Source organism: Lacerta agilis, chromosome 3, assembly GCF_009819535.1.
Source record: "Lacerta agilis isolate rLacAgi1 chromosome 3, rLacAgi1.pri, whole genome shotgun sequence".
NCBI classification, from domain to species: domain Eukaryota; kingdom Metazoa; phylum Chordata; class Lepidosauria; order Squamata; family Lacertidae; genus Lacerta; species Lacerta agilis.
The window spans coordinates 117,514,540-117,542,462 of NC_046314.1; the positions used below are offsets into that span (position 1 = coordinate 117,514,540).

At 52.3% G+C, this 27,923-nt stretch overlaps 1 protein-coding gene across 1 annotated transcript in view; it reads right to left on the reverse strand.

The window, feature by feature from the left end:
* Nucleotides 1-1,157: 1,157 nt before the first annotated feature.
* LOC117044475 (cGMP-dependent protein kinase 2-like) overlaps nt 1,158-27,923 on the reverse strand; it is a 28,072-nt gene continuing 1,306 nt past the window's right edge. Inside the window, exons 2-20 of the mRNA XM_033145271.1 lie at nt 26,280-26,439; nt 25,876-26,042; nt 24,459-24,572; nt 20,682-20,787; nt 19,719-19,782; nt 18,813-18,890; nt 18,265-18,353; nt 17,556-17,621; nt 16,793-16,831; nt 13,081-13,125; nt 12,105-12,234; nt 9,469-9,611; nt 7,756-7,845; nt 6,039-6,180; nt 4,543-4,706; nt 3,061-3,177; nt 2,840-2,902; nt 1,670-1,745; nt 1,158-1,567 (exon numbers count right to left, since the gene is read on the reverse strand). Coding sequence (XP_033001162.1) covers nt 1,481-1,567; nt 1,670-1,745; nt 2,840-2,902; nt 3,061-3,177; nt 4,543-4,706; nt 6,039-6,180; nt 7,756-7,845; nt 9,469-9,611; nt 12,105-12,234; nt 13,081-13,125; nt 16,793-16,831; nt 17,556-17,621; nt 18,265-18,353; nt 18,813-18,890; nt 19,719-19,782; nt 20,682-20,787; nt 24,459-24,572; nt 25,876-26,042; nt 26,280-26,439 — 1,940 coding nt within the window. The 3' untranslated portion in view covers nt 1,158-1,480. The remainder of the gene's footprint in view (nt 1,568-1,669; nt 1,746-2,839; nt 2,903-3,060; nt 3,178-4,542; nt 4,707-6,038; nt 6,181-7,755; nt 7,846-9,468; nt 9,612-12,104; nt 12,235-13,080; nt 13,126-16,792; nt 16,832-17,555; nt 17,622-18,264; nt 18,354-18,812; nt 18,891-19,718; nt 19,783-20,681; nt 20,788-24,458; nt 24,573-25,875; nt 26,043-26,279; nt 26,440-27,923) is intronic.

Consider the following 27,923-nt stretch of genomic DNA (forward strand, 5'->3'; position numbering starts at 1 on the left):
CAGAGTCCAAGTTGGGGGATGTGGTGTGTACCCTCCAACATTTCTCTGATGCTATTTCTCTAGCAAAAGAGGTGCCGGAACTAGCCATGAATGCCTCCCTCATTCTCATAGAGGGAGGTGCTACAACAGAGTTCCTGTGAGCTCCAGCTGGGGGGGGGGGGGAGAGCCCTGGAGATGTCCCATTTCACACCATCCAACATTTCTCCCATGAAAATAGGGACATCCTAAGGAAAAATGGGACAATCTGGGATCAAACCGGAAACCAAGACAGTTTCTGTAAATATGGGGAGGGAGAGACACTTGGGGGGGGTCTGTTGGTGCCTCCTGTGGTATTGCTGGTCTCCAGTTCCCATCAGCCCCTAATCACTGGCCTGCTGGCTGCAGAGACTGCTGGGAGTTGGAGTCCAGCAACACCTGGAAGGCTCCGCGATCTTGCCTTGGGTGGAGAACGTCAGAACAGAAGAGGAGCCTTTAGCTGAATCAGGCCAGCAGCCCACTGGCATCCCCTTCTTTCTCACAGTGCCAGCCAGATGCCCTTTATGGGAAACCAGCAAGCAGGATTCAAACACACGAGCTCTCTCTCCTCCTGTGCTTTCCAGAGGCTGGTATTCACAAGCCTTGCTGCCTCTGACTGTGGAGGGCTGGGAGCCATTGATAGCCCCCTCTTCTTCCATGAATTTGCCCAATCTACTTTGAAAGCTTTCCAAGCTGGTGACCAGCACTGCCTCCTGTGGCAGGGAGTTCCCCAGTTTAACTCTGTGCTGTGTGATGAAGGTCTTCCTTTTCTCTCTCCTGAATCGCCCAACCTTCAGCTTGACTGGATAGCCATGAGTTCCAGCATTATGAGAGTGGAAGAAAAACATTTCGGTAGCCACTTTCTCCAGGCCAGGCCTAATTTTACATCAAGTCGCTTCTTCCTGGCCTTTTCTCTAAACCGAAAAGTCCCAAACGCTGCAGCTTTCCTTCAAAGGGGAGTTGCTGTATCCCCTCTATTCCAACTCTACAATCTCCTGTTTGAGGTGAGGTGACCAGAACGGCACAGAGTGTATTCCAAATGTTGTCGCACCTGGAGAGCTGCGGGGAGACAGAATGCGGACCAGCAGCAGCCCCCCCCCCTGCATGCCCAAATCGCAGAGGAGGAGGCGGGGGCCAGACTGTTCCCTGAACTAATTTTATTTTCCACATTGAGCAGGACGAGACAAGGCAGATTGGAGGGTTTCCCCCTTTCACAGTGACTCTGCCCACTGCAGCCATCAGCTCCCAGAGAAGGCAGTTGTGGGGGGAGAGGAAGGGGCACACGAGAGCCTTTGCCAAGCACTGGGGGCAGGGGGCTGAGGACATCCAGGCTGGGGGGGCCCCTGCTGAAAAGCATTTCGAGGGGAGAGAGAGGCTGCTGGGGCTCCCTCTCATCTGCGGTTCCAGTCTGTGGGGTCAAAAAGGAAGGGTCTTCCTGCCCTCCCCCCTCCGTGGTTCCAGCAGCTTAGAAGTCTTCATCCCATCCAGAAAACTCCTCTTCAGGCTGCTGCCGGGAGACGGAGTAGCGCTTGAAGTTGATGTAGGGGGAGCCCTGAAGGAGGAGGAGGAGGAGGAGGGGAAAGTAGGCAAGCGTGAGGCAGCTGGAGGAGAGTCCTTGCTGCCCCAAAAGAGCCCCTCGCCCCCCACCCAATACCTGCTTGAGCAGAACGGTGGTGGGGGCCTCGATCTGACGCAGCGCCAGCTTTTTCCAGGAGAGGGAGCTGAACCACCTGCGGGCAGGAAGGCAAGGCAAGGGTCAGCGGGGTGGAAGACTCAGGACAGATCAATGGAAATCCTTCCTCACCCAACACATAGTCAAAACTGGACCAATGGTCTGTCAAGTAAAATTGTTTAATTGTTCATTGAAATGGCAGTCAAATGGCTTGGCTCTGAAACAAATCGGCTCCCAAACGCCGCAAACCTGGAAGTGAGTGTCCCGGTTTGTGAACGTTTTTCGGAAGCCGTACATCCGACACGGCTTCTGCGGCTTCTGATTGAGTGCAGGAAGTTCCTGCAGCCAATCAGAAGCTGCGCCTTGGTTTTTGAACAGTTTCGAGAGTCGAATGGATTACGTTTGAGAACCAAGGTACTACTGTACTGCTAAAAGTATAGCATGGTATGGAAGGTTCGATGGAGCTGAACTAAACCTCTCAGAGTGCCTAACGAGTTAATAATCAGGTGAGAATGCATCTCTGCTAGCTCTCAGGAGGTTTAACTTCGGTCACATGCAGCATTCAGTTACAAGTCTCCATTTTGGGTGTTTTTTTTAGTCTTTGTTCTGAAATCAGCCGGGAAGAAGAAAGGCTGTGCTAAGGATCCTCTCCGTTTAGGGACTCAGCCTCCGGCGAATGCAGACTGGGTTTGGAGAGGCAGAGCTTTGATTTCAGCTCTGGAGGAAGATACCTGTATTTCATATTTCAAAGAAGTTCTATCAGGGCTAGGATCAGCACACAATATTATGCAACTATCTGGATGTAACGTTATCAATTTAAGTTTGTTTTGTTGCAAGTTCTGTTAGTAAAGCTTTTGAACCATATTTTTTACCCGGGCAATTTTTATTTCAAGAACAGTCAGTTTTGATTCATCCTAGGGCTTCCAAGTGCGCAATATCAATAACCACAATGTGATCTGACTCAGTATAAGGCAGCTTCCTATGTTCCTGCCCCTTGTCCTGGTGCTGGCTGGGGCTGATGGGAGTTGTAGTTCAAACCAGCTGGAAGGCCCCAGGTGCAGGAAGGCCAAAGGAGGGAAGAGAAACCCTTGGCCTCTCCTGCGCCTCCTGCTGGCAGAGACAGGCACTGCAGCTTCTGCCCTGCCGACTCACCTGTGCTTCCGGATGCCACGGATGCCGCTGCTGGTGTTGCCCAGACGCTGCCCAGGCCGGCGCCTGCCATATAGACCAGAGTCAGGAAAGGCCGGGGGGAGGGGGAGAGAGAAGAGGAGGTTCAGCTTAATTCGTTTGCACATGGCGCATGCACTTTCAGTGCGATAAGAGGGGAGCGTGAGCACCCCAAAGGACCCCCGGAAGGTGGTGAGGAGACACACCTGCAAAGCTTGGCCACGAGGGAGCAGGCAGACTCGCTCACAAACACCGGGAAGGAGAAGACGCCGTCCATGATCTTGCTGTAGATCTTCTGAGGCTCAGCACTGTGGAAGGGGGGGCTTGGGGTTGGGGAGACGGGGGAAGCTGGCGTGAATTTTCTTCTATCAACTACACCGTTGCAAAGTCTAAGGGGGATTTTACTTGGGCAGAGAAGCAGTGGCCTCTGGTAACCCTTAAAAGCAGAGTCCAGGGGCAGCGGTGGAACAAGGTGGGGGGGGCGAGCCGGGGCAGGATGCTCCGTGGGGCCTCCGAGGAGTCTGCCTGCCCCTTCCCACTCAGCTGCCCTACAGGTGAGGGGGAGGCAGTGGGAGGACCGTTCGGGGAGCCTGCGCGTGCCAAAACCACTGTGTCTCACCCAGGAGAGATGCGTGGCTCGGGTGCGCGGCAGGCTCCACAATGAGTGCCGCCCGGCATTCTGTCACCCCCCTCAGTGGTGACACCCGGGGCGGACCGCCCAAAACCGTACCCCCTTTCCCCACCCCTGTCCAGGAGTCTACGAGTTACAGTGAGGCAGGCATTCTCTTCTCTTCTCTACGCTTCACACATGCAGAGGAATTGAGTCACCTTCCCAGAGAAGCAAGCCTGGTTCTGAGAGAAGATCAGGGCCCCCACCTCCTCTCTCTCTCTAGCTCAAGGCCAAGAGTTTGAACTGCACAAACTTTCTTGGCTCATCGTTAATACAGTTCTCCAAAGGAGATTCTCCAAATGAGATCCCTTCACTCCCTGTTTCCACATTTCTTCCTCTCTAGGCTACCTATCCGTGTATGTACAGGGTCAGCATGCCCCATTTCACTGCTTTAGTCAAAACTGAGGCAAGTTGGTTCTAGCGAGATATCACAAGATTCCAAGGAGATCTTGTGAGATTTTGGCAAGATCTTGCGGAGCGCACAAGATCGAGCAAGACTTCTGCAGTATCTCGCCAGGAGCCGTTTCTGCAGTGGGGCGGCCGTCTCTTGGGGTTGCTGCCTCTTGGGGTTCCCCACCTGCAGAGGCTGCCTCAGCCTGCCCCACGGGGGGGGGGGGGTCAGCCCTGAATATGTTGATCCACCAAAAAGTGGTGCTGAGTGCCTCTATGGTCCCCAAAGCCACTCCCTGACCATCCCATCCCTCCCCCAAATCACAAGATACCCCTCAGCACCGACTAGAAGGAGCTGAGCGAGAGGGTGCTATGGCCTTGCTTGATGCAATCTGGGGTGCTCCCTTGCAGCACTGTAGCCCCTTCCCCTGCTGGGCTCCAGCTGGCAGCTCTGGCACCCCCAAACTTTAGGGTGCACCCATTGCTAGTCCTCCCTGCCTTTGCACCTGTGTTTTCCCCCCACCAACCAACCCCACAGCTGCTGCTGCTGCTGGAAGTGAGAGAACACAGCACAAGGGCCTTCCCCCCCCCGGTCATCTTGTGCATATGGGGGGGGTGCATGTCTCACCGTCCGACAAGCATCTCAAAGATGAGCACGCCCAGGGTCCAAAAGTCCACGGCAAAGTCGTGCCCTTCGTGGCGCAGGATCTCGGGAGCCAGGTACTCGGGGGTCCCGCAGAAGGAGTAGGTCTTCTCCCCCCGCTTCAGCGCCTTGGCAAAGCCAAAGTCTACCTACAGAGAAACAAGCAGCTGGGCGTTGAGAAGAAACCGGCCGGATCAGGCCCATGAGTCCAGCCTCCTTTTCTCACAGTTGCCCCAATGGGAAACCCACAAGCACTCTCCTGTTGTGTCCCCCACTGTCTGGTATCCAGCGGTAGAGTGCACTTGGGTATGGAGGTTCTGCTATCACAGTAGTTGTCCAGATGGATCATGCCAATGATCCTGTCTCCCAGTGGCCGACCAGGTGCCCCAATGGGACACCAATAACGCAGAGAGAGAGAGAGAGAGAGAGAGAGAGAGAGAGAGAGAGAGAGAGAGAGAGAGAGTTATGCTGACACACACACACACCCCGTTGGCACCCGGTCCCCTTACTTGAATACGGTTGGACTTATTTCCAAATAAATGTCCAGAGGGATGCACTGTTACAGGGGACGCACTGGGTAATGTCAAAACCAATTTTATTGGAGCTGGAGCTGCCCACTTGGTTTATCCTCAACCGACAGGTGTGTCCACGCACAGGTGTAGGGGGGAAAATGGTTAAGCTGTGAGGTCAGATTTGCATACACGAATGGTGTTGCCACATTTGACCTCATCGGTTCGCACAGGTAAGGAGGACACAGCGACCATTAGCTTGGGCTAATGCAACCACCTTTCCCATTGCATCTCTGTCCCTGCCCTTTCTCCCTGCTGGCATCAATGGAGCACTTCCCAAGTGGGCGCTCTGCCCCATGGAGGGTGGTGGGGTTACCTGTGGGGACCTAAAAGGGGGCAGGGGGCAGGGGGCACGCTGTGGCAGGTGTAAATGACTATCAGACATTGGAAAAGCTGGTATCACTGGATCAAGATAATCACTTAAACTAAATGGTTTTAATTGGATTTTTGAATAAATGTGGGATTCATTCTAACTGTTTTGAATCTCGCTGTGCTCTTATTTTCCTTAATGGATTTTGCAAACCCACTATTCTGAATCATAGAGTTGAAAGGGACCCCCAAGGTTTAACCCCCTTGCAATACAGGAATATCAACTGAAGCATATAACACTTTTTAGAGGGGAGGGGGCACTGGAGCCAAGTGGGTGGGGGCCTGAAGAAGTTTGGGAGTCCCTGATCTAGAGGGCATTTTCTTCCTGCAGAGCTTCAGCGGAACGAGACGTCAGGCCATTTTTTCACATGGAACGTTTGACTGGCGAAAGGCACCTCTGAGCACATGCAGAGTGTGTTCCCCTTTGCCACCGCCAATGTCCACCCCTCCACCCTCAGCGGTCAGGGGTTGGGGTGGGGCTTGTTCTGAGGTGGGATGGCTGCCCCTCCGTGCCCCCTCCCCTCCCCCCTCCCTCTCCGTTACCAGCTTGACGTAGCCCTTGGCGTCCAGCATTAAGTTCTCTGGCTTCAGGTCGCGATACACGACCCCCTGGGCATGCAGGTAGTCCAGGGCCTCGACCACGCAGGCAGAGCAGAAGACAGCCACCGGCTCCGAGAAGCAGCGGCTGGAGGGGCGAGAGGAGACGGAGCCACGCTCAGAGGCAGGACAGCTGCTTGGCATGCAGAAGGCCTCGGGTTCCATCCCCAGAGGCTCTGGGCAAGGCTGGGGTCTCAGGAAGGCCACTGCTGCCAGTCAGTGTAGGCAATACCGAGCTTGGTGGACTCAGAGTAAGGCAGCTTTCTTGTAATCAACCCTTTAATTCAGGACGAGGAGGACTAGAATCTTGCTTTGCCTTTAGCTGAATAGGCCAGCGACAGGGCAGCTGCTTTAGCATGCAGAAGGTCTGCCTGCGGTTCAGTCTCCAGCAGCTGCAGGCAGGGCTGGGAAAGGCTCTCTGTGTGAAGCTACTGCAGATACTGAACTGGAGGGACTCAGAGTCTCGTAGAATTGTAGAGATGGAATGTACCCAAAGGTCATCTACTCCAACCCCCTGCAATGCAAACGGTCTCCAATGGTGAAAGGTTGGTTCTTCGGATCAGGCATGATCGGTGTGGGATGTGATCCATGAGAGGCAGTCAAGTACGACTGTGTAATGCTAGAGAAGACATGCAAGGGAATGTTTGGTCCAGCCAGTCAAAATGTCCTGTTCCTCCTGGCTGGAGCAGCCTTCCTTTTGCAAGTGATAGAAGGGGGGGCCTGACCTAACCTGTCCAGGTAACAAAAGGACGAGTCACGCAGCAGCACCCCCTTTTCCTTCTTTTCCATCTTCCTTTCGTCGGATGAACTGCTGGCTGCCTGGTCATCTCCCTTACAGGCTAAACCTGTTTTTGTACGTTTGTAACTTTAAGCCTAAAGTCTGCCTTCAGGGATCACACTGTGCTCTGCCTGGTCGTGAATAAACTGTATTTTTATTGCTTATGAATAAGATTGTGGCATCTTTATCCTTTTAAGAGGGATTCAAGGGAACTTACCAGGAACGTACAATTCAATTTGAGACAGACTGAATTGTATATTAGTGAGAGGCTCACACGAGCCTGCAACCAGCTATCTGCTGTGCATGTAAAAAAGGGGAATGTAAACTCTGCTACGTAAAGGAACTTGTTAGCGCAAGTTAGGAAGGATATTAATAAACACTATATCCTCTCCTGCCACCCTGAACATTCCCACAATCAGGAGAGGTTAATAACCGTTAGCGCCATTATTGGGGGGCCCAGGACTCCCTGCAAGGATGCTTTGCTCTCCTCCCCAAACCCCAGCAAGAAACTCCCAGGCTTAAACCCAGCACTGTAATGCACCCCCAGGGCCCCTTCTGCTCATGGGGAGAGCTTGGGCTTGGGCTTGAGGGGGCGTGGCCTTCTCCCCTGGGGGCGGGGCTTCTAGTGGCCAGGAGGTGGGGCTACTGCCCAGGGCCCCAGGGGTTCCTGCCCACTCTGCCATTCTAGGTCTCCATTCTACGATTTGTCCCAAGCAGCCTCATTTCCGGTTCACAGCCCCCACCCGCCTGTTGAAATAATAATAATAATAATAATAATAATAATAATTTATTATTTGTACCCCGGCCACTCTGGGCGGCTTCCAACAAATATTAAAATACAATATCCTGCCCTACATCCCCGCCCCTCCCTCTACCCCCACTTACGCCTCGCGCAGCTTGGCCCACAACTCGCCCCCCTGGCAGAACTCCAGCAGCAGGTAGACGTGGCGGCTGTCCCGGAAGGTGGCAAAGAGCCTGCAGGGGAGAGAAGGGACAGCAGGGAGGGGCCCCCAGAAACCGGCAGATATAAAAAAGACCCAACAGTAAAAGCTTCCCTAGACAGGGCTGCCTCCTAAAAGTCGTCCAGTTATTCATCTCCTTGACGTCATTTGATGGGAGGGTGCAGGGGTGTAGCAAGGGGGGCGTAGAGGGCGGGCTGCCCCATGTTCCATAATGGAGGGGGTGGCAAATTATCAAGGAACAATTACTGCCCTACTAGGGTGGTTCATAAAAAAAACTTTTTTAAAAAAATGCCTGCTCCAAAGGTCTTATCTTACTACAGGTGAAACTCGAAAAATTAGAATATCGTGGAAAAGTCCATTTATGTAAGCAATTGTTTTCATTAGCTACTAGAGTTTAATATATGAGATAGACTCATGACATGCAAAGCGAGATATGTCAAGCCTTTGCTTGCTATAATTGTGATGATTATGGCGCACAGCTGATGAAAACCCCAAAGTTGAAATTGTTAAGTTGGGGTTCTCACCAGCTGTACGCCATAATCATCACAATTATAACAAGCAAAGGCTTGACCTATCTCGCTTTGCATGTCATGAGTCTATCTCATATATTAGTTTCACCTTTTAAGTTGAATTACTGAAAGAAATGAACCGTTCCACGATATTCTAATTTTTCAAGTTTCACCTGTATATAGCTATACAGTGGTGCCCCGCTAGATGAAAATAATTCGTCCTACGAATCTTTTCGTCTAGCGGTTTTTTCATCTAGCGAAGCAGTAATGCAAACCGCGGTTTTCGCTAGATGAAAAAACCCCCCCGAAAGAAATTCGTCTTGTGAGGCAGCCCCATAGACTTTTTCGTCTTGCGGGGCAGCCTCCCGCTAGACGAATACCTTCGTCTAGCGAGGCATTCGTCTAGCGGGGCACCACTGTATATGAAATTTCATGCATATCGGTTAATATCTTGACCCTCCTCCACCAAAATAGCTGTTCATTTGGCTGTTTTCCTATGTCGTGAAGGCTGAAATTTCAGTTCAGTGGAGCTCTAACTGTTCCCAACCCTAACCCTGTGGAAAGCCATCTAATCAGACTTTAATTTGATTTTGAGATGTTTTTAGGAGGTAATTTAATTATTGTTTGATTTTAAACCAATGTTATGTACCTGATGTTGGCCACCCTGAGCCCGACTTCGGCCGGGGAGGGTGGGATATAAAGAATTTTTTTATTATTACTTGTTATTATTCCTTTGTAAGAAAATATGAAATAACGTAAAACCATTTTTGCGGGGGGGGGAATCAATGGGGGGGGTTGACAAGAAATTTTCCACACTGGGTACCACCTGACCTTCCTACACCTCTGGGAGGGTGTCCCACAGGGAACAAGAAAGACCTCCAGCAGCCAAGCCCTTCCTATGTCCCTGTGGAACCTCCAGCTCCAGGGACAGTCTAACTGGATTCCAGGGTCCTTAGGGGTATTTGGCCACTGCGAGAACAGGAGGCTGGGCTCTGGGGGGGGGACACCTCTGGCTTGATGCAGCCTCTGCAGGGATTGTCTGATGTCCACCTCTGTGGGCTCCGGGCCCCAGCCCACCCCTTGCCCCAAGCTGGAGATGGGGAGTGGGAAGAGGAAGGAGCCGGCACCTGACGATGAAGGGGCAGCGGCTCTGCCGGAGCACCTTCTTCTCCATCAGGACGTGTTCCTGCTGCCGCTTCTGCACCACGTGGTCCTTCCGCAGGCGCTTGAGGGCAAAGAAGAGCTCCTGGCCCTCCTCCACACAACGGACCTGCGAGGTAGGCAGGGAGGGGAGGGGAGAAGTGGGGAGACGCTGGCACAGCGCAGGCCGAGATAGCTCCGCTGGCAGAGCATGAGACTCTTAAATTCAGGGCCGTGGGTTCAATCCCCACGGAGGGCAAAAGATTCCTGCATTGGACTAGATTACCCTTGTGGGGTCACCTAGAAGTTTACAATTCTAGGATTCTACAAGCCTTGTAGACAAAAGGAAGTCCTTCTTCACACGGCACGCAGTCAAACTAGGGAACTCCCTGCTGCAGGAGGCAGGGATGACCAGCAACATGGATGGCTATGAAAGAGGATTGGACAATTTCAGAGAGGAAGAGAGGATTGTCGATGGCCGGTAGCCAAGACGGCTCTGCTCTGCCTCCACAGCTGGGAGGCAGCCATGCTTCTGAATCCCAGCTGCTGGGAACCCCAGGCGGGCAGAGCTTCTCTTGCACCCAGGTCCTGCTGACAGGCATCTGGTCGGCCCCTGTGAGAACAGGATGCTGGACTAGATGGGCCACTGGCTGGATCCTTCTTAGGTTCTTTCTCTTGTCCCCACCCTGTTGGTGGCGCAGCCAGACCCCAGCAGGGCACTGGAGGTGGCATTGCCCAGGGTGGGCATTAGATGAAAGGATAAAGGAAGGATCTGTCTAGAGCAGAATCAAAGATCGGAAGGGGACCCTGAGGGTCATCTAGTCCAATAAGCAGGAGCCACAGCTGGAGAACCCCTGGCCAGATGGCCACCCAACCTCTGCTTGAACCCCTCCAAGGAAGGAGAGCATCTCCCGAGGGAGGCCATTTCTCCCCCAGCCCTTGGTATAGCATTCTTATTAAATTTTCTGTTTTACAACTTAGAATACACACTTTTACATCCTTAAGATATCAATGACTTCCCTTCTTCTCTTTCCATGATTCATTTTACGTATCCTAAATCCCTGCATATTTTACAAAAACTATACCATTCACTATTCCATTATTGCATCCACCAAAACTTATTTACGCTGTTGAATTTATCTTAATGCTGCCAACCTTTTCAGCTGCACACAATTATTTCCTATACATTCAATAAACGTTTTCCAATCTTCTCTAAATGTAGAATCCTAGAGTTGGAAGAGACCACAAGGGCCATCCAGTCCAACCCCCTGCCAAAGCATTCCTGACAGGCGGCTGTCAAGCCTCCGCTTCAAGACCTCCAAAGAAGGAGACTCCACCACACTCCTTGGCAGCAAATTCCACTGCCGAACAGCTCTCACTGTCAGGAAGTTCTTCCTAATGTTTAGGTGGAATCTTCTTTCTTGTAGTTTGAATCCATTGTCCGTGTCGCTTCTCTGGAGCAGCAAAAAACAACCGTTCTCCCTCCTCTATAGGACATCCTTTTATATATTTGAACATGGCTATCATATCACCCCTTAACCTTCTCTTCTCCAGGCTAAACATACCCAGCTCCCTAAGCCGTTCCTCATAAGGCATTGTTTCCAGGCCTTGGACCATTTTGGTTGCCCTCCTCTGGACACGTTCCAGCTTGTCAGTATCCTTCTTGAACTGGGGTGCCCAGAACGGGACACGGTATTCCAGGTGAGGTCTGACCAGAGCGGAATACAGTGGTACTATTACTTCCCTTGATCTAGATGCTATACTCCTATTGATTCAGCCCAGAATTGCATTGGCTTTTTTAGCTGCTGCATCACACTGTTGACTCATGTCAAGTTTATGGTCTACCAAGACTCCTAGATCCTTTTCACATGTACTGCTCTCAAGCCAGGTGTCCCCCATCCTGTATTTGTGCCTTTCATTTTTTTGCCCAAGTGTAGTACTTTACATTTCTCCCTGTTAAAATTCATCTTGTTTGCCTTGGCCCAGTTCTCTAATCTGTTAAGGTCATTTTGAAGTGTGATCCTGTCCTCTGGGGTATTAGCCACCCCTCCTAATTTGGTGTCATCTGCAAACTTGATCAGGATGCCCTCAAGCCCATCATCCAAGTCATTGATGAAGATGTTGAATAAGACTGGGCCCAAGACAGAACCCTGTGGCACCCCACTAGTCACTTCTCTCCAGGATGAAGAGGAGCCGTTAATGAGTACCCTTTGGGTTCGGTCAGTCAGCCAGTTACAAATCCACTGAATGGTCGCATTGTCTAGCCCACATTTTACCAGCTTCTTTACAAGAATATCATGGGGCACCTTGGCAAAGGCCTTGCTGAAATCACGTATGTTCTTCTTGTTCTCTTATTCTGTATGTTAAGCCTGCAAGCTGCACATATTCCATCAGTTTAAGTTGACATTCTTCCTTAGTTGGGGCCTCACTCCTTCTCCATTTTTGGGCCGCAGAAGTGGCATGCATAAATAACCCTTTTTGACACCTGGGAATTTCAGTCTGAATTATCCCCAACAGAAAAGCGTTTTTGAGGGGGGAAGTACTTTTAAACATTCCCCCCCCCCAATTCATTATTGATCATTTCCCAATCCTCTTTTACCTGCATTCCTGCCCCAGACCTTACCAGCTCCACGGTGCCAAAGCCCCCCGTGCCCAAGACGACTGGCTTCCCTCGCTGGTCCCCATCTTCGTAGAAAACAGGCAGCAGGTCCTGGAGTTGCAGGGGGCTCTGAGCTCCCTCCAGGAAGGACCCCCTGGGGAGAGGGAGAGAGAGGGGGGAGAGAGACTGGGTGCCCAGCAGCCATGAAATCTTACTGGAGGCTTTCCCTCCCTGGGGTGAAGATTCAGGTCCCTCTTCAGAGTGGGAAATGAGGCGGACCCTCGCTCTCGTTGCCACCATGGCTAGCTGGAACAGCTGCCTTCTTCAGGCTGTGCGTATGCCCCTGATGCCCAGCCCCAGGGAAGGGCAGTTGCCAATGCCCCTGCTTGTGGGCCCGCCGCTGGCCCCTCGCCAAGCCCCTCCCCACGTCTGTCACCAGCCCTGCAGTGGCGCCCCAGAATCAGAAGAGACACCGGAGCAGAGAAAGCTCTGCAGAGCCAGGTGCCTCTAGCTCAATAGTGCTGACACCGGCTGGCAGCAACACCAGGGTGTCTCTCTGCCCGGAGATGCCCAAGCTTGGCTGGAGATCAGGATGAAAAACAGCTGCTCTGCCTCTTCCCTGGGTCTCTAGCAAGGGATCCCACCTTGCTGTGGGGGAGGTCTTCCAAAAATGGGCAACCCCAGAGGGCTGGCCACTAGCCAGGCAAGGGGGGCTGCCCAGGCTCAGGGATGCAGAGAGACAGTGGCCAGGCAGGGGGGAGGCTGCCCTGGTGCCCCCCACCTGGACAGAGGGCAAAGGGCTTGGCTGCTGCCACAACCACCGCTGCCTGGCAGAGTTACAAGGGGTCCAAGGGGTCAGTCTAGTCCAAAATGTGGGCACTCACCCCCCGCTTCTTTCTTTCTCCACAAATGGGCTCCCTGGACCACCACAGGGAACCCCAACAGAGGCCCCCACCAGCCCTGATGCCCCCACCCAAACCACAGGAGTTTTAGCACTGACCGTCTGGGCTCAGAGAAAGGGGGAGCCTCTGGCGCTGCCATTTCCCTGCGGGGAGGGGGAAGAAAAGGCGAAATCAGCAAAATGAAAGGTCCCTTCCCATCCCTCCCAGCTCTTCCCAAACATGCACCCACAAACACTCCCAGGGCCAAAGGAGCCCCCCCCCATCCCAAACCACCCTTCCTCTCTTCCCACAGCCCCTTTCGTTATCCTCTAGGGCTCCAAAGAGCCCACTCTGTCCCAGAGGAGGTGAACTGAGCACACAGGCAAAGCGCAGAAATCGGGTCATAGAATCATAGGATTGCAGAGTTGGGAGGGACCTTGGGGGGTCATCTAGTCCAGCCCCCTGCAATGCAGGAGTTTTTTGCCCAAGGTGGGGCTCGAACCCACGACCCTGAGATTAACAGTCTCGTGCTCTACCGACTGAGGGTCACTTAAACAGTCTCAGATGGAGACTCGAAGCCAACTCTACCTCTTGGCAGCATTCGCCAAAGGGACTGAGAGCCCAGTCGTCTTGACAGCGTGGTGTAGTGGTTAGAGCGCCAGGCTAGAACCTGCAAGAAACCAGGGTTCCAATCCCCATGAAACTCACTGGGGGGTGACTTGGGCCAGTCGCTGCCTCTCTCAGCCGAACCTACCTCACAGGGTCGTTGTGGGGATAAAATGAGGAAGAGGAGAACCATGCGTGGCTCCTTGGAGGAGAAATTGGGATGTGAAGGAATTGCTCTGGGATGCCGCCACAGCTCAAGGGGGATGACAGGATGCTGGATTGGGGCCTCAGGTGAACCCTTGGTTTAAGCAAGGAAGAGGAAGGACCTTGATGGAACCCCGCAGGCAGAGCCCCCCCCCAACCGGAAAGGGTCAGAGGCCCCTGACACCCCCTTGCAAGGTATCGGGAGACCCTAAACGCAGACCTCACAACCCTGGGACTTAGTATCAACCATCTGAGAGAGTTCAACAGCCAAAGCCAATATAATGTAAAGAAAAACCCAGAAATATTCCTCCTGGGGATAGTGGGCGAAGAAATAAATAAGCAAGATGAGAAACCTTTTTAAATGCCTTGGCTGTGGCTAGAACTCTGATTGCTCAATATTGGAAAAGGAAAGAAGTACCGGGAATTAAAGAATGGCAGGAAAAGTTATTTAATTATATAGATCCGGCTAAATTAACTGATACAATCAGAGGACGCAGCGACCAAAAATTCCAACAAAACTGGGGGAAATTTGGAGACTACTTGAAAAAGCAATGCCCCACTGTGAAATGCTGGATCCATTTCTAAACATCCTGTATTGTGAACCAAAGTTAGGAAGGAAGGATAGAAGAAAATAAGATAGAAGGAATATGAGGAATATTATAGTAGTAAAAAAGAAGGGAAAGACCGATATCCCGGGATGACGACAAGTGGAAGCCAAATGAGTGGGAGAAGTAACATATAGTAGAAATAGACAAGAATATACAGAAGGATGGAAGAATGAAATATCACTAAAGGTTAGTAGAAATTGATTTATGTGATTATTGAATTATTATTCAATATTATTTTTGTTTTGCTTCACTATTTTTAATATAGAACCGAATTATTTGGAATATATGAATGTATTACTCGAATGTATTTTATGGTTTTCTTTTTCTTTTTCTTTCTACGAAGAAATTCAAACATGGAATTTTTAAAGTCAAAAGTCAAGTCCCCGACTGGCTGCAATATCACCAGGTACATGAAACATTTAAATTAGACAAAAAAATCGGTTTTCAAGTGGAAAAATCAAAACTGGAAACAGAACTGATTGAATCGAACTCTAAAAACCTTTCCAAGATGTATAATTTGTTGCTAGAGTGGCATACGAAAGATGAATTAGTTAAATCGACAATGATAGATTGGGCGAAGGATGTGGGACATAATATCATGATGGATGACTGGGAGAGATTGTGGCAGAAAGGTATCAATTTTACTGCTTGTAACAGTTTAAGAGAAAACATAATGAAAATGGTATACAGATGGTATCTGACACCAGTTAAGATAGCTAAGATGAATTCTAAAATGTCAGATGTGTGTTGGAAATGTAAAGTTGCGAAAGGTACCTTTTTTCATATGTGGTGGTCGTGTTCAGGGGTAAATGCTTTCTGGGACAAGATTTATAATGAGCTTAAAAAGGTAATGAAAATTACCTTTGGTAAGAAACCAGAGGCATTTCTCTTGAGCATGACCAATGAAGAGATACCCAGTCAGGACAGAGTATTTTTTATGTATGCCACAACAGCGGCTAGAATTTTATTGGCAAGAACCTGGAAAGGTGAAGAGATTCCAACAGTGGAAGAATGGCAGATGAAGTTAATGGAGTATATGGAACTCGCAGAACTGACCGCTAGAATCCGAGACCAGAGGGAGGAGAAGGTGTCGCAGGATTGGAAAAAATTTAAAGACTATTTAGTCAAATCTGTAAAATTGAATATTTGAGCAGAATCAAGCAGAAGATTGGCTTTAGCAGGGTTATGTTAGTTAAAACTGTTTAGAAGAAATTTTTTGTATGAATGATTTAATTGTTAAAAAGTATCTTAAGATTTTCATGTTTAAGTTATGATTTATATTTGATTAAGTAAAGCTAAGTGCATCAAGAAATATGGTAAATGTTAATGGAATAAGACATAAAGCTACCTATAATATATATACGATTCTGAAGACAGTGGAGGGAACAGGGGAAGTCCCCTGAATAGAGAAGATTGTAACAAGAATATTACAAAGATAAGTGTTGGTTAAGGTTAGTATATGTTTTTCTTTATGTTTGTTTATATTGTTATTGTTTTTATTGTGTTTATGTATTGTGTTTTTTATGGTGTTTATGTTTATGTTTATGCTATGTTTCTCTTTGTTTTAATGGAAAACAATAAAATCTTTATAAAAAAAACAAACAAACATGGAATTTTTATTTATTTTTTTCTCTTTATTCATTGTTCTTTTCTTTTTCTTTCTGTATTTGATGTAATAAAGTTAATAAAATATTTTTTTTTTTTTAAAAAAGCCCCGTTCCCATCCACCTGACAGTTGTATTAGATTCCCCAACAACAACGGAACATGGCGATGGGACTCTGAGGACACATGGCAACTTGTGGAACGAGGCCTTTGTTTGAAAACCAAAACCACTTGGAAATTAAACGCAATTAAACAGACATTTGGTGCTTCTGCTGGGAGTGGGTGGGATTGCTGAATATCGATTGTTGCTTCTTGTATAAATAAGTGAAAACAATAAAATATGTTTTGGGGGGGCGGGGGAGAACGAAGAGTGTGCAGGCAAGACCCAAGAGCCTGCTGCAAGAACGGGACTGTGAGCCACATCCTGGCAGCGCTGCTTCTGTCTCTCAAGCCCCCTTCTTATTTTGCCTATTGAACGCTGGATGTTGATTATATAATCTTGGTATTGAAACATGTTTTTTTGTATGCTGTTGCATTGGCCATTGTATTGTTTTGCTGTGTTATTATGAAACGACTTCTTGCATGGTTTGGTTGTGTTCCTGATTCTCACTTTGAGCATGATTTTCAGGAAAGAAAGAAAGAAAGAAAGAAAGAAACTGGGGCCAGAATCTCCTCCTGCAAAGTCTTGCTGAACCCCAAAGACAGATTGCCAGGGAACCCCAGATTTGGGTGGTCTTGATACGGAGAGAGGAAGGAGGACAGGATTGCAACTCCTTCCTCAAGTATCCCGGCATGGAGCCAAACACTTACGTCTCTTGGCTGCACATTGGACTCAGTTCTTGAAAGTCCCTGTGGGGAAAGGCAGGAGAGAGAGGAGATGTCAGAGTCTGAGATCCCACCTGGGCTCAGGTGCAGACCTGCCACCAGGAAGACCAATGGTGGAGCTGGTTCTCAGCTCCTTCCTGGCAGTCAGGGTTGAAGGCAAACACTGACTTGGGAGTTCAGAGACCTTGGACCTTCCGTTTTCCGACTGAGCTGGGTTCCCAACACCCAGCCATGCAAATGGCTGAGAGTTGTGCCATTTGGGGAACCGCTATAAGCTCAGTGGCTCCCAAACGTTTTCAAGCACCCGTCCCCTTGGCTCCATAAACTCACCCCCAGTGCCCCCTACCCTAGCCAAAAGCATTATTCAGAAGAACAGCAGTATGCACAGCCCACGAAGGAAGGTAGAATTCAAACTGCGCATTTATCGAAATCCCAATTAAAAGTACTTAGTTTAACTCGACAAAATGGATGAACTCCATTCCGTGATACCAGTTTTGCAAAGCCTGGTACTCGTTGAAACCTCCAGTGCCCGCCTGCTGCCCCCTTCCCTCTTAGCACCCCCTAGGGAATCCCCAGGGGGTGATGCCACCCACTTTGGGGATCATTGCCAGAGCTGAATTTGGGGTTCAGAAGAAGCTGGGGTGCACATGGATGGGGGGAGTCTCCTGAAATGTGAGGATGACTCCCAAGCAGCCCCCTCCCCCTCCCCCTCCTCCCCACAGACGGGCTCGACTGGATCCTGACTTACTCCTTGGCAATGGCAATGCAGGTGACCTCCTCCTGGGCCCGGCAGCTGGCTGTCCGGCGAATGTTGCTGCAGGCGACGAGAAGAAGCAGAGAAGGGAGAGAAAAAGGAGGAGAGTTAAGTCTACCCCAGGGGTATTTTTTTGGGGGGGGGCTGTGGCTTTATGGAGAACTGCCTGCCAGGAAGGTGGGTCCTCTCCAAAACAGAGGGCCACCAACCCCCTGCTTGACCGCTTACCACAAAGGTTTTCAACTACGTACTTGACCAACTACGTTCTTTCTGCGGCACCCCTGGGGGGCTAGATGCGTCACCCCTTGCCTGCAGAGTCGGCAGCCTCTCACCCATTTTCAAACACCCTCCCTCCTCATGGGGTGTTCCCTCTCCTTGGGAGTCCTCTGGGCAGCCGCTGCTGCCGCCCCTGGTCTCTGAGCTGTGCCCCCTGCCCCAAAGAGAGGTGCCTCCTCACACTGCCCCACAGGAGCCTGGGAAGCACCCCCTGGCCAGCCCCAGAGGCACCCTTCTCCTGGGGAGCTTGTAGCCAGGGCTGCTGCTACAAACAGCTGTGCAAGCCTTTGGGTGGCAGAGATACGAGAGAGGGCATCAGAGGAGGCAGGGAAGAGGGACAGAGGCCAGGGTTGCCTGCGGCACTCCTGACCATCATTCAAGGCACCCCAGGGTGCCACGGCACATGGGTTGAAAGCCACTGGCTTACCGGATGAGGGACAGCTCCCCAAAGTGATCCCCGGCCTTCAGGACTCGGATGTGCTCCTCTTTCCCCTCCACGCTCCTTGTCACCTCCACCTGCGGAGCCCAGGGAGGGTGTGAAGCAGACTAGGCGGGTGCATGGCACGCCTCCCCAGCTCCCTGTTGCCCCATGGCCCAGGAGGGGGGCAGCCCTCTCCCCACCCGTCAGGTCACCCTGGCATGGATGTGGCTGGCCAGGGACTTCCCTGGAGGTCACTGCAGTTGGCCCAGCTACCCTGCTGCTCTTTATAGGGTCATAGAGTTGGAAGGGACACCCCGGGGTCATCCAGCCCAGCCCCCTGCAATGCAGAGAGACTTTCGTCCCGGCAGAGCCCAGCTGGGGCAGAGGGGAGGGGGGAAGGTTCTGGGGCTCTTGAGAGGCACACCCTCAGCCCCACACATGTGGAAGGCTGTCAGTGAAGTTGGGGGGACGGACAGACACTGGGCATTCCCCCTTCAAAAAACTCTGGGGTGGAGCGGGGGGGGGGGGGGCGGCAAGGACGAACTGGGACCCACCTGTCCACTGAGAATGAAGAAAAAGGTCCTCCCCTCGTCTCCTTCCTGGATGATCATTTCATCCTGGGCGAAGGTGCGCTGGAGGGGACAGAGAAAGGGGTGCTGCAACCTGGCACCAGTTTACCCACACGGTCGCCTCACCCCACTTGGCCGCTTCGATCGGCGGCATTGGAGCTGCCACAGGTGCCACAGAATACCCATTCCACCTTTGTAAGAACCCAACCATTTAGTGTGGCGGCACCTACCCTGCGGAACTCCTTGCCCCATGACGCTAAACAGACGCCTTCACTGTACTCTTTTTGGCGCTTGACATTCTTTTTTAGACAAGCTCACCCAGATGCAAGATCAATATAAGGAACAAAAATGAAACAAAACAATAACCCCTGGTCCTCCACACACTTTAAAAAGGATAGGGTGTCAATCAGCCCAAGGCCTGGTTGAAGAGGAACGGTTTTGCCTGGTGCCTAAAGGTGTATAATGAAGGTGCCAGGTGAGCCTCCCTGGGAGAGTATTCAACAATTGGGGAGCCACTGCAGAGAAGGCCCCGTTCTCGTGTTGCTATGAATTTTGTTGTTTTAGTGTTTCCCCTTATATGAAATAAAGAAATAGGCATGCACAGAGGGAGGGGGGAGAAGTGGAGTCTGTCTTGCTACTGGAGATCACAACTTTGGCCAGCCCAGTAGCAGAGGAGAGGGGGGGGGTGCATGACCACCCAGCCCACATCATTTTGCTGCCCCCACACCCTACATGTGATGCCCAGAGCCAGATGGAGCAGCAGCTGAATCCTACTGGGCATTTGACAGCAGCAAAGGAGGCCCTGGGGGTGCCAAGGCCCAGGCCTTCTGTGCCACCCCCACTCTCCTCTGCCTGCCCCCTGAAGCAGCTGGCTCCTCCTGCCCTTGTTACCTCCTCTGCAGAGTCCAGCAGCTGGGACAGGGAAGCATCGGAAAGGCCTTGGAGAGGCTTCACCCTGAAAGAGAAAACAGAAATGCCCCGGCTATCCCAGACGTAGCATCATAGAGTCGGAAGGGGCCCTCAGGGGTCATCTAGTCCCACCCGCTAGGATGCAGGAATCACAAAAGAAGAAGAAGAAGAAGAAGAAGAAGAAGAAGAAGAAGAAGAAGAAGAGGAGGAGGAGGAGGAGGAGGAGGAGGAGGAGGAGGAGTTTGGATTTGATATCCCGCTTTATCACTACCCGAAGGAGTCTCAAAGCGGCTCACATTCTCCTTTCCCTTCCTCTGTGAGGTGAGTGGGGCTGAGAGACTTCAGAGAAGTGTGACTAGCCCAAGGTCACCCAGCAGCTGCATGTGGAGGAGCGGGGACGCGAACCCAGTTCCCCAGATTCCGAGTCCACTGCTCTTAACCACTACACCACATTGGCTCTCCTTTTTCAGCCATGGGCCCTTCCACTGTCCCTCAGACCATGTGGTGAGCAGGACTATATTTGAGGGGGGGGAGTGAACAAATTCCTATGCCCCACAAATAACCCAGAGATGCATTTTAAATAAAAGGACACATTCTACTCATGTAAAAACATGCTGATTCCCGGACCGTCTGCGGACCAGATTGAGAAGGTGATTGGGCCGGATCCGGCCCCCGGGCCTTAGGTTGCCTACCCCTGCCCTAAAGGGAACCCAACTGCACTCAGTCAGGCCACTTGTTTGTCCTCTGTCCCCACACCATCCCAGGCAGGAAGCAATCAGACACCATGATGGGCACTGCAGAAGGAGGAGATGTGCGATTGTGTTGGAGAGAGAGGTTTCACAACAGGTTTGCCCAGAGAAGGGAGCACCAGATTCCTGCTTGGAACAGTCAAGGGGTGGAGTGGGGTGTCCAGCTGCTTTAGGGGGGCTCCCTGGCCCCCCTCACCTCCGCAGGCCGGCCAGCACCTCTGCCCTCTGCCGCTTGGCCTTCTCGGTGATGATGGTGCGGTACGTCTGCCGGTCGATGGCCCATAGCTCCACCAGGGTGAGCGCTGGGGGGAGAAAAGCAGGGCTGGGGTTGCATTGAGGAGACAGGCGACCCCCAACCCCCCCCCCCGACATCTAAGCCCCTCCCTGCCAGGCAACTCTGCACTGGCCCCATTCGGAAAACAGGAAGAGGCAATCTGCCCCCCGAAGAAAATGTCCGGCTGAATGGCTTAAGAAGAGTCTGCTGTTTCAGGCCAGTGGCCCATCAAGTCCAGCATCCTGTTCTAGGAATCTTGGTAGACTGCCTCTGCAGCTGGAGGTTCCATAAGACCCTCAGAAGGGCCCTGCTGGATCAGGGCAAAGGGGGCCCCATCTACCGTGTTTCTCATAAAATAAGACACCGTCTTATATTTATTTTACTCAGGAAAATAAGCCTATGGCTTATTTTCGGGGGTGTCTTATTTTTTTATTAAGTACCGTACGGTTCTGGGCGCCTGCCTCCTCCTGCTGTGTCCAGCATTGGTGCTGCTGGGTCCAGCTGGCTCGGGGCGCGCGGCCCTGCTGGGCACCGACCCGGCAGGCCACCTCCTCCTCCTCCTGGCTCCCGGAGGCTCGGGGGGCTGCTGGGCGCCGACCTGGCAAGCCTCCTCCTCTTCCTGCCATGGCTTGGAGCCCGGAACTGGCTGTTGCTGCTGAAGTGTTGATAAAGCGCCCAGCAGCGCCGCGCGGATCGCCCCAAGCCGCGACAGGAGGAGGAGGATTCAAATTGCTACCGTACAGAGCACTGCTGGGTCCCGCTGGATCGGGGCTCCACGCGGCGCGCGCTGCAGCTCCTGCCGCGTCCCGCTGGATCGGGGATCCATGCGGCGCGGTCTGCAGCTCCTGCTGGGTCCTGCTGGATCGGGACTCCACGTGGCGCACACTGCGGCTGCTGCTGCTGGCTGCTGCTGGCTCAGGGCTCCACGCGGCGCGCGCTGCAGCTCCTGCCGGGTCCGGCTGGATCGGGGCTCCACGCGGCGCGCGCTGCAGCTCCTGCCGGGTCCGGCTGGATCGGGGATCCACGTGGCGCGCGCTGCAGCTCCTGCCGCGTCCCGCTGGATCGGGGATCCACGCGGCGCGCGCTGCAGCTCCTGCCGCGTCCCGCTGGATCGGGGATCCATGCGGCGCGCGCTGCAGCTCCTGCCGGGTCCGGCTGGATCGGGGATCCACGTGGCGCGCGCTGCAGCTCCTGCCGGGTCCCGCTGGATCGGGGCTCCACGCGGCGCGCGCTGCAGCTCCTGCCGCGTCCCGCTGGATCGGGGATCCATGCGGCGCGGTCTGCAGCTCCTGCTGGGTCCTGCTGGATCGGGGCTGCAGCAGCAGCAACATCCGGTTCTGGGCGCCAACCCGACAGACCTCTTCCTCTTCCTTGGCGCCCTCCAGAACTGCCCAGCATTACGGCTTATTTTCGGGGTATGTCTTATATTTTGTGAACGCTTGAAAATCCTGCCATGGCTTATTTTATAGGCACGTCTTATTTTATGAGAAACACGGTAGTCCATCATCCTGGCCGACCTGATGCCACAAAGGGAAACCTGCAAGCGGCACCTGAGCACAAGAGCAGCTCTCCTCTCCTGCAGAAACTGGTATTCGGAAGCCCGGCTGCCTTCCAGAGGCTCCCCCATGACCCACATGCCCGTGAGCCAAGGGGGCTGCCCCCATCCCTTGCCCTGGTGCCTGCCAGGGATGGGGGCCTCCCCTGCGCAAGAATGCTCCCTGCTTCACAATGCACCACAATGCCCCCACTCCATCTCACACAGCGCAACTGTCACATGCCAATGCCATAAATGCGCATAAAGGGAACGGCAATTTCCAAGATGCGGCGTGGGCAGCTCTTTTGCCATTAACTTTCTGAAAAACCCCACCATTGCATCTCGCCTGCCACGCTTCAGGCGGATGATAAACGTGGCACCAAAAAGTCCTCGTTCCGGAACTAAAGCCAAGGGCTGGAACTTAAAAAGCAGGCCCCCCCACACACACACGCTGCAATGTTTCTGATGCCCCCTCCCCCCCCCAGCAATCTTCTGGAGACATGAGGGACGGGAGAAACAGGGGAGGCTGATGCAGCCTCTGTTCAATAGGTAGAGGATGCCATTGTATCATCGCCATGGCAACAGGACAAGGATGCCCCAGCCGACCCATGGAGGCATTTCAGACAAGAAAGCCAACACTTGTGGGCAAGTGTGGCTTCCCAGGGCAGAGACCCACTTGGGGCAGCCCCATTGCTAATGCGGGGGGTGGGGGGGTGGGCTTGCTAACTGGGTCAAGTCTTACCCAACACTTGGTTCCCTCCCGGCTCTCCGCCTAATTATTTTAGATAAGTGGAAACCGTTTCCCCAGCTGCTCAGTGTTATGAGGAGCTGCTGCTGCCGTCAAGTTATTACATAAAAGCTCACACTCCGCCTTTTGTAGTGCATTAAAAAACTTGAGTGGTATCTGGGGCACAAAAGCTTCTGCCTCAATATATTTGTTCATTTTTAAGGCGCCGCAGGAGCCGGGGTGACGTGCCGCGTTTGGGTTATTATTCTGGTTATTATTCTCTTAATTAAACCTTTTCAGGGAAGAGCAGCTGCGGCCACGGATGATGCCCTCGGCACACGCATGCCCTGCTCTCCTCGGGAGACCCAACAAAGGAAACGACTTCTTCATGGAGCGCAGGGTTAAACTGTGGAACTCGCTGCCGCAGGGGGCAGCCACGGACTCCACCTTGGGTGGCTCTAAGAGAGGATCAGACAAATTCATGGAGGAGGAGGAGAGGGCGGCCCGTGGCTAGTGGCCAGGATTACTATTATTGACTGACTGGATTTGTATTCTGCCCTACACCCAGGCAGGTATCAGGGTGCTTCACAACATAAAATCACAATATAAAAACACAAAACACATAATAATGGCCATGCTATGCTCTGCCTCCCAGTTGCTGAAAGGCGCAAGAGGAGCAGATCCTGCTTGGCGGTTTCCCACTGAGGCATCTGGTTGGCCACTGTGAGAAGAAGATGCTTTGGCTAGGTTATGCTGATATTTATTTCTATAGGTACACGGGTGGCGCTGTGGTCTAAACCACCGAGCCTCTTGGGCTTGCCAATCGGAAGGTCGGCGGTTCGAATCCCCGCAATGACGGGGTGAGCTCCCGTTGCTCGGTCCCTGCTCCTGCCAACCTAGCAGTTCAAAAGCACGTCAAAGTGCAAGTAGATAAATAGGTACCACTCCAGCGGGAAGGTAAGCGGCGTTTCCGTGCGCTGCTCTGGTTCGCCAGAAGCGGCTTAGTCATGCTGCCACATGACCCGGAAACTGTATGCTGGCTCCCTCGGCCAATAAAGCGAGATTAGCGCCGCAACCCCAGAGTCATCTGTGACTGGACCTAACGGTCAGGGGTTCCTTTACCCTTTACCTGTTTCTATGCCACCTCTTCCCCCGACACGGACTCAAGGAGGCTTATGCTAAACGGAAACAGCTAGATGGGCCATTGGCCTGATCCAGCCAGCTCTTCTCTTGTCCTTATGCACCTCCCACCATCTGGAGAGAGCAGGATTCAGAAAATCCCTCCCCGGTGCCCAGGAAAGTTGCAGTGGGACACGTGGGTGGGAAAGGGCAGGATGACCTAAGGGGTCAAGAGCCGCAGCTGGTGTCAGGGGCAGAAGGGGGCAAAGAGGGTCGCAGGGACACACACCCCAACACACACGCATGCGCACTGCCTTACCCGTGACGGTGGCTGTGCGCCGGCAGTTGTACAGCACAGCCAGCTCCCCAAAGACGTCCCCCGGGAGCAGGCGGCGGAGTTGGCGCCCTTTCTGCGTCACACTCAGCTCCCCGTCTGCAACGGGAGAACAAGGGTGGGTTCACACATGCACACACAACACTCCTCTTCTCGCCACTTTGGAATCTCAGCACTTGTAGAAGCAGCTTTCGGGTGCAAGGTGGTTGGGAAATGTCTTGCAGGGGGTTGGGGCTGGGCAAAGGGTGGGAAAGAATCACAGAATTGTAGGGTTGGAAGGGACCCTGAGAGTCATCTAGTCCAACCCCCAGCAATGCAGGAATCACAGCTAAACTATCTCTGACAGGTGGCCAGCCACCTCTCAAAGGAGCCCATTCCACTGTCAAAGGGGTTTTACTGCCAGGAAGTTCTTCCTGATGTTTAGTTCAATTTTTCCTTGTAAATCCATTGGTTCTGGTCCTCTCCTCTGGAGCAGGAGAAAACCAGTTTGCTCCATGTGGCAACCCTTGAGATATCTGAAGGTGGCTCTCATATCTCCCCCCCCCAAAAAAAAATATATCCCGGGAACTTTGGTTTCCCTTTGCTGAGCTACAATTAGAATCACAGAATTGTAGGGACCCCCAAGGGTCATCCAGACCTACCCCACTGCAACGCAGGAATCACAGCTAAAGAACCCCTGACAGGTGGCCATCCAACCTCAGCCCCCTAAACAAACTACAGTTCCCAGGATTCTCTGGGGGAAGTCAGGTGCTTAAGGGAAAGCACTCTGCAGCAGCTCAGTGACCCTCTCTCCTCGTTTCTTATTTCTTGTGGCCTCTTCTTCCCATCCATGGAGAAGGGCCGCTCTGGTTTCCCAGCAGAGCCAGGAAATTGCCACTGGTGTTGTTGTTATTGTTAATTAAATTTGTATACGGCCCTATTCCCATAAACCTCTGGGCGGTTCGCAACAAAAAATTACAATATAAAAACCACAAAATACAGGATAAAAATAAGAACAAAAACATACCAAAAAGAACCCCCCACAACACATTTTAAAAGGGCATCAGATGTCCATCAGCAAAAGGCTGGTTAAAGAGGAACTTTTTCACCTAAAGGTGTCTAATGAAGGCTATTTCCAAGGGCCCCACCCTTTAGAAAAGCAAATTGAGACCCTCCCCCTTTTGGGGTGCTTCCGAACTCTAAAATTCTGTGATTTTATTGGTTTTAGGCAGGCAGAAAAAAACCTCTTTGGCCCTGGGTGCAAGGAGGTGCAGCGAACAATTTGGGGTGTGTGCGTGGAGGGGCCATCCCAAGGCAGGTGCGGGGTGGGGTGGGGGGGTGGAGCTGCCTGCCGATAAGCCCTCCTTTGGGGCTGGGGTCTTCCAAGCCAAGGAGGGAGCTGAGCCCTTGGTTGCCTGCTCACCTGCCACAATGTACATGGTGTGGCCGTCCTCCCCCTCGGCCACCACGGTGCCCCCCGGCTGGTGCTGCTCGGGGACAAAGCTCTCCACCAGCGGCTGGCTCTTCCCGTCCCCCAGGCACCGGAGGAACTCGCTGCGCTTGACCGCATCCAGGATCAGGCCAGTGTCCCTGGGGAGGGAAGAGGAGGGAGTTGGTGGCAGCCACTGCCCCCCCACCCTACCCCCAGAACCCACCGTCCCAGAATCACAAGCAGGAAGAGGATCTGTGGGTGGCTATGAGAAGAGGATGCTGGGCTCCTTTGGCCTCATCCATGCGGCAATTCTCATGCCCTTCTCATCTCCAGCTCAGCCGCCACCTACCTGAGCAGAGCAGCCCCCCCCTGGCCAGGCCAGGCCACCCACTTACCTGGGGGACTTGGGGATGCAGGGCAGCTGCCAGTCACCATCGGAGTCCAGAGGCTCGGGGACAATGGCTTGGCCTCGGCTGCCCCTCCGGGCGTCTTCCACCGGGGACTGGTCCAGAGCACTCTCGGCCGCTGGGTCCCTGGCCTCCTCCGAGTCCTCAGCTGCAGCCAAGAGGAAGCAAGAAATTATGAAATTTGTAACTTATCTTAAAGACCACTGTAAGCGAGTTAAAATCGTTAGTAGGACTGGAATATCACTTGTAGTTTAAGGTTGATTCTGGACATAACGGAAGACGTAAAGGGTTTGGATTATCATAAAAGATGTGGGAGGAACTGATTAATAATATTAAATAATAATAATAATAATAATAATAATAATAATAATAATAATATTTATTATTTGTACCCTGCCCATCTGGAGGGATTTCCCCAGCCACTCTGGGCAGCTTCCAACAAAAATCAAATACATTAAAACATCACACATGAAAAGCTTCCCTAAACAGGGCTGCCTTCGTAACAGGACACACACAGGGGAGGGTGGAAGTCCAGGAGATTCCCTGGAATCCTGTTTTTAGGATTTATGTTTGATACATCTCTGTAAAATTGTACATTGAAAAATCAAATAAATAAATTTTAAAATAATAATAAAAGTCTGTGAAAAGCAAAAGGAAGGAAGGAAGGAAGGAAGGAAGGAAGGAAGCAAAAATAAGCCTTACTGTGCTCCCCCCCCAAGAAACCCCCCATTCCAGATCTCTCCCTTGTTCCCCCAGAGGGGCTCCAGGGTCCTTGCCATCTCCCTCCTGTTTTTCAACTGGACGTGGCTCTTTCCTATAGTGGTCTCACACACACACTGCATTGCCTGTAAGCACACAGGAAACCGTAGGGGGGGAGGAAACCCCAGGGGTCATCTAGTCCAACCCCCCTGCAGTGCACAAATTGCAGTTAAATAATCCCTGACCATCTGAGCTCTGTTTTAAAACCTCCAGCGGAGGAGAGCCCATCTCCTTCCGATACCCACCCCAATTTCAGAGCCGGCAACGGACAGCCACAAAAACCACACAGTAAACTTGGGGCGGTCACAATCTCTCAGCCGAAGCCTACCTCACAGGGACGTTGCGTAGCAGGGATAAAACAGGGGTGGGCAGAGGAACCCTTCACACCATGCTGGAAAGAGGCCACCCTGGCTTTAGTGTGACACACCACCTGTCTTGCAAGGCCCCAGGTCCAGCCCCCCCTCCATGACATCGCCTGCAGGGCTGGGAGGGGCCGGAGTCCGAAAGCCTGGACAGCCAACAACATGGAGCTGAACAGACTGAAGATCTGACTCAGTGTAAGGCAGCTTCCCATGCTTCTGAAATCATAGAATTGTAGAGCTGGAAGAGAAGACCCCCAAGGGTCATCTAGTCCAACCCCCTGCAATGCAGGAATCTCAGCTAATGCACCCCTGACAGATGGCCACCCAACCTCTGCTTAAACAGGAGGAGAGTCCACCACCTCCCAAGGGAGCCCATTCCACTGTCCAGCAGCTCTTGCTGTCAGAAAGTTCTTCCTGATGTTTAGTCGGAATCTCCTTTCTTGCAACTCGAAGTCATGGGTTCAAGTCCTACCCTCCGGAGCAGGAGAAAACAAGATTGTTCCCTTTTCTA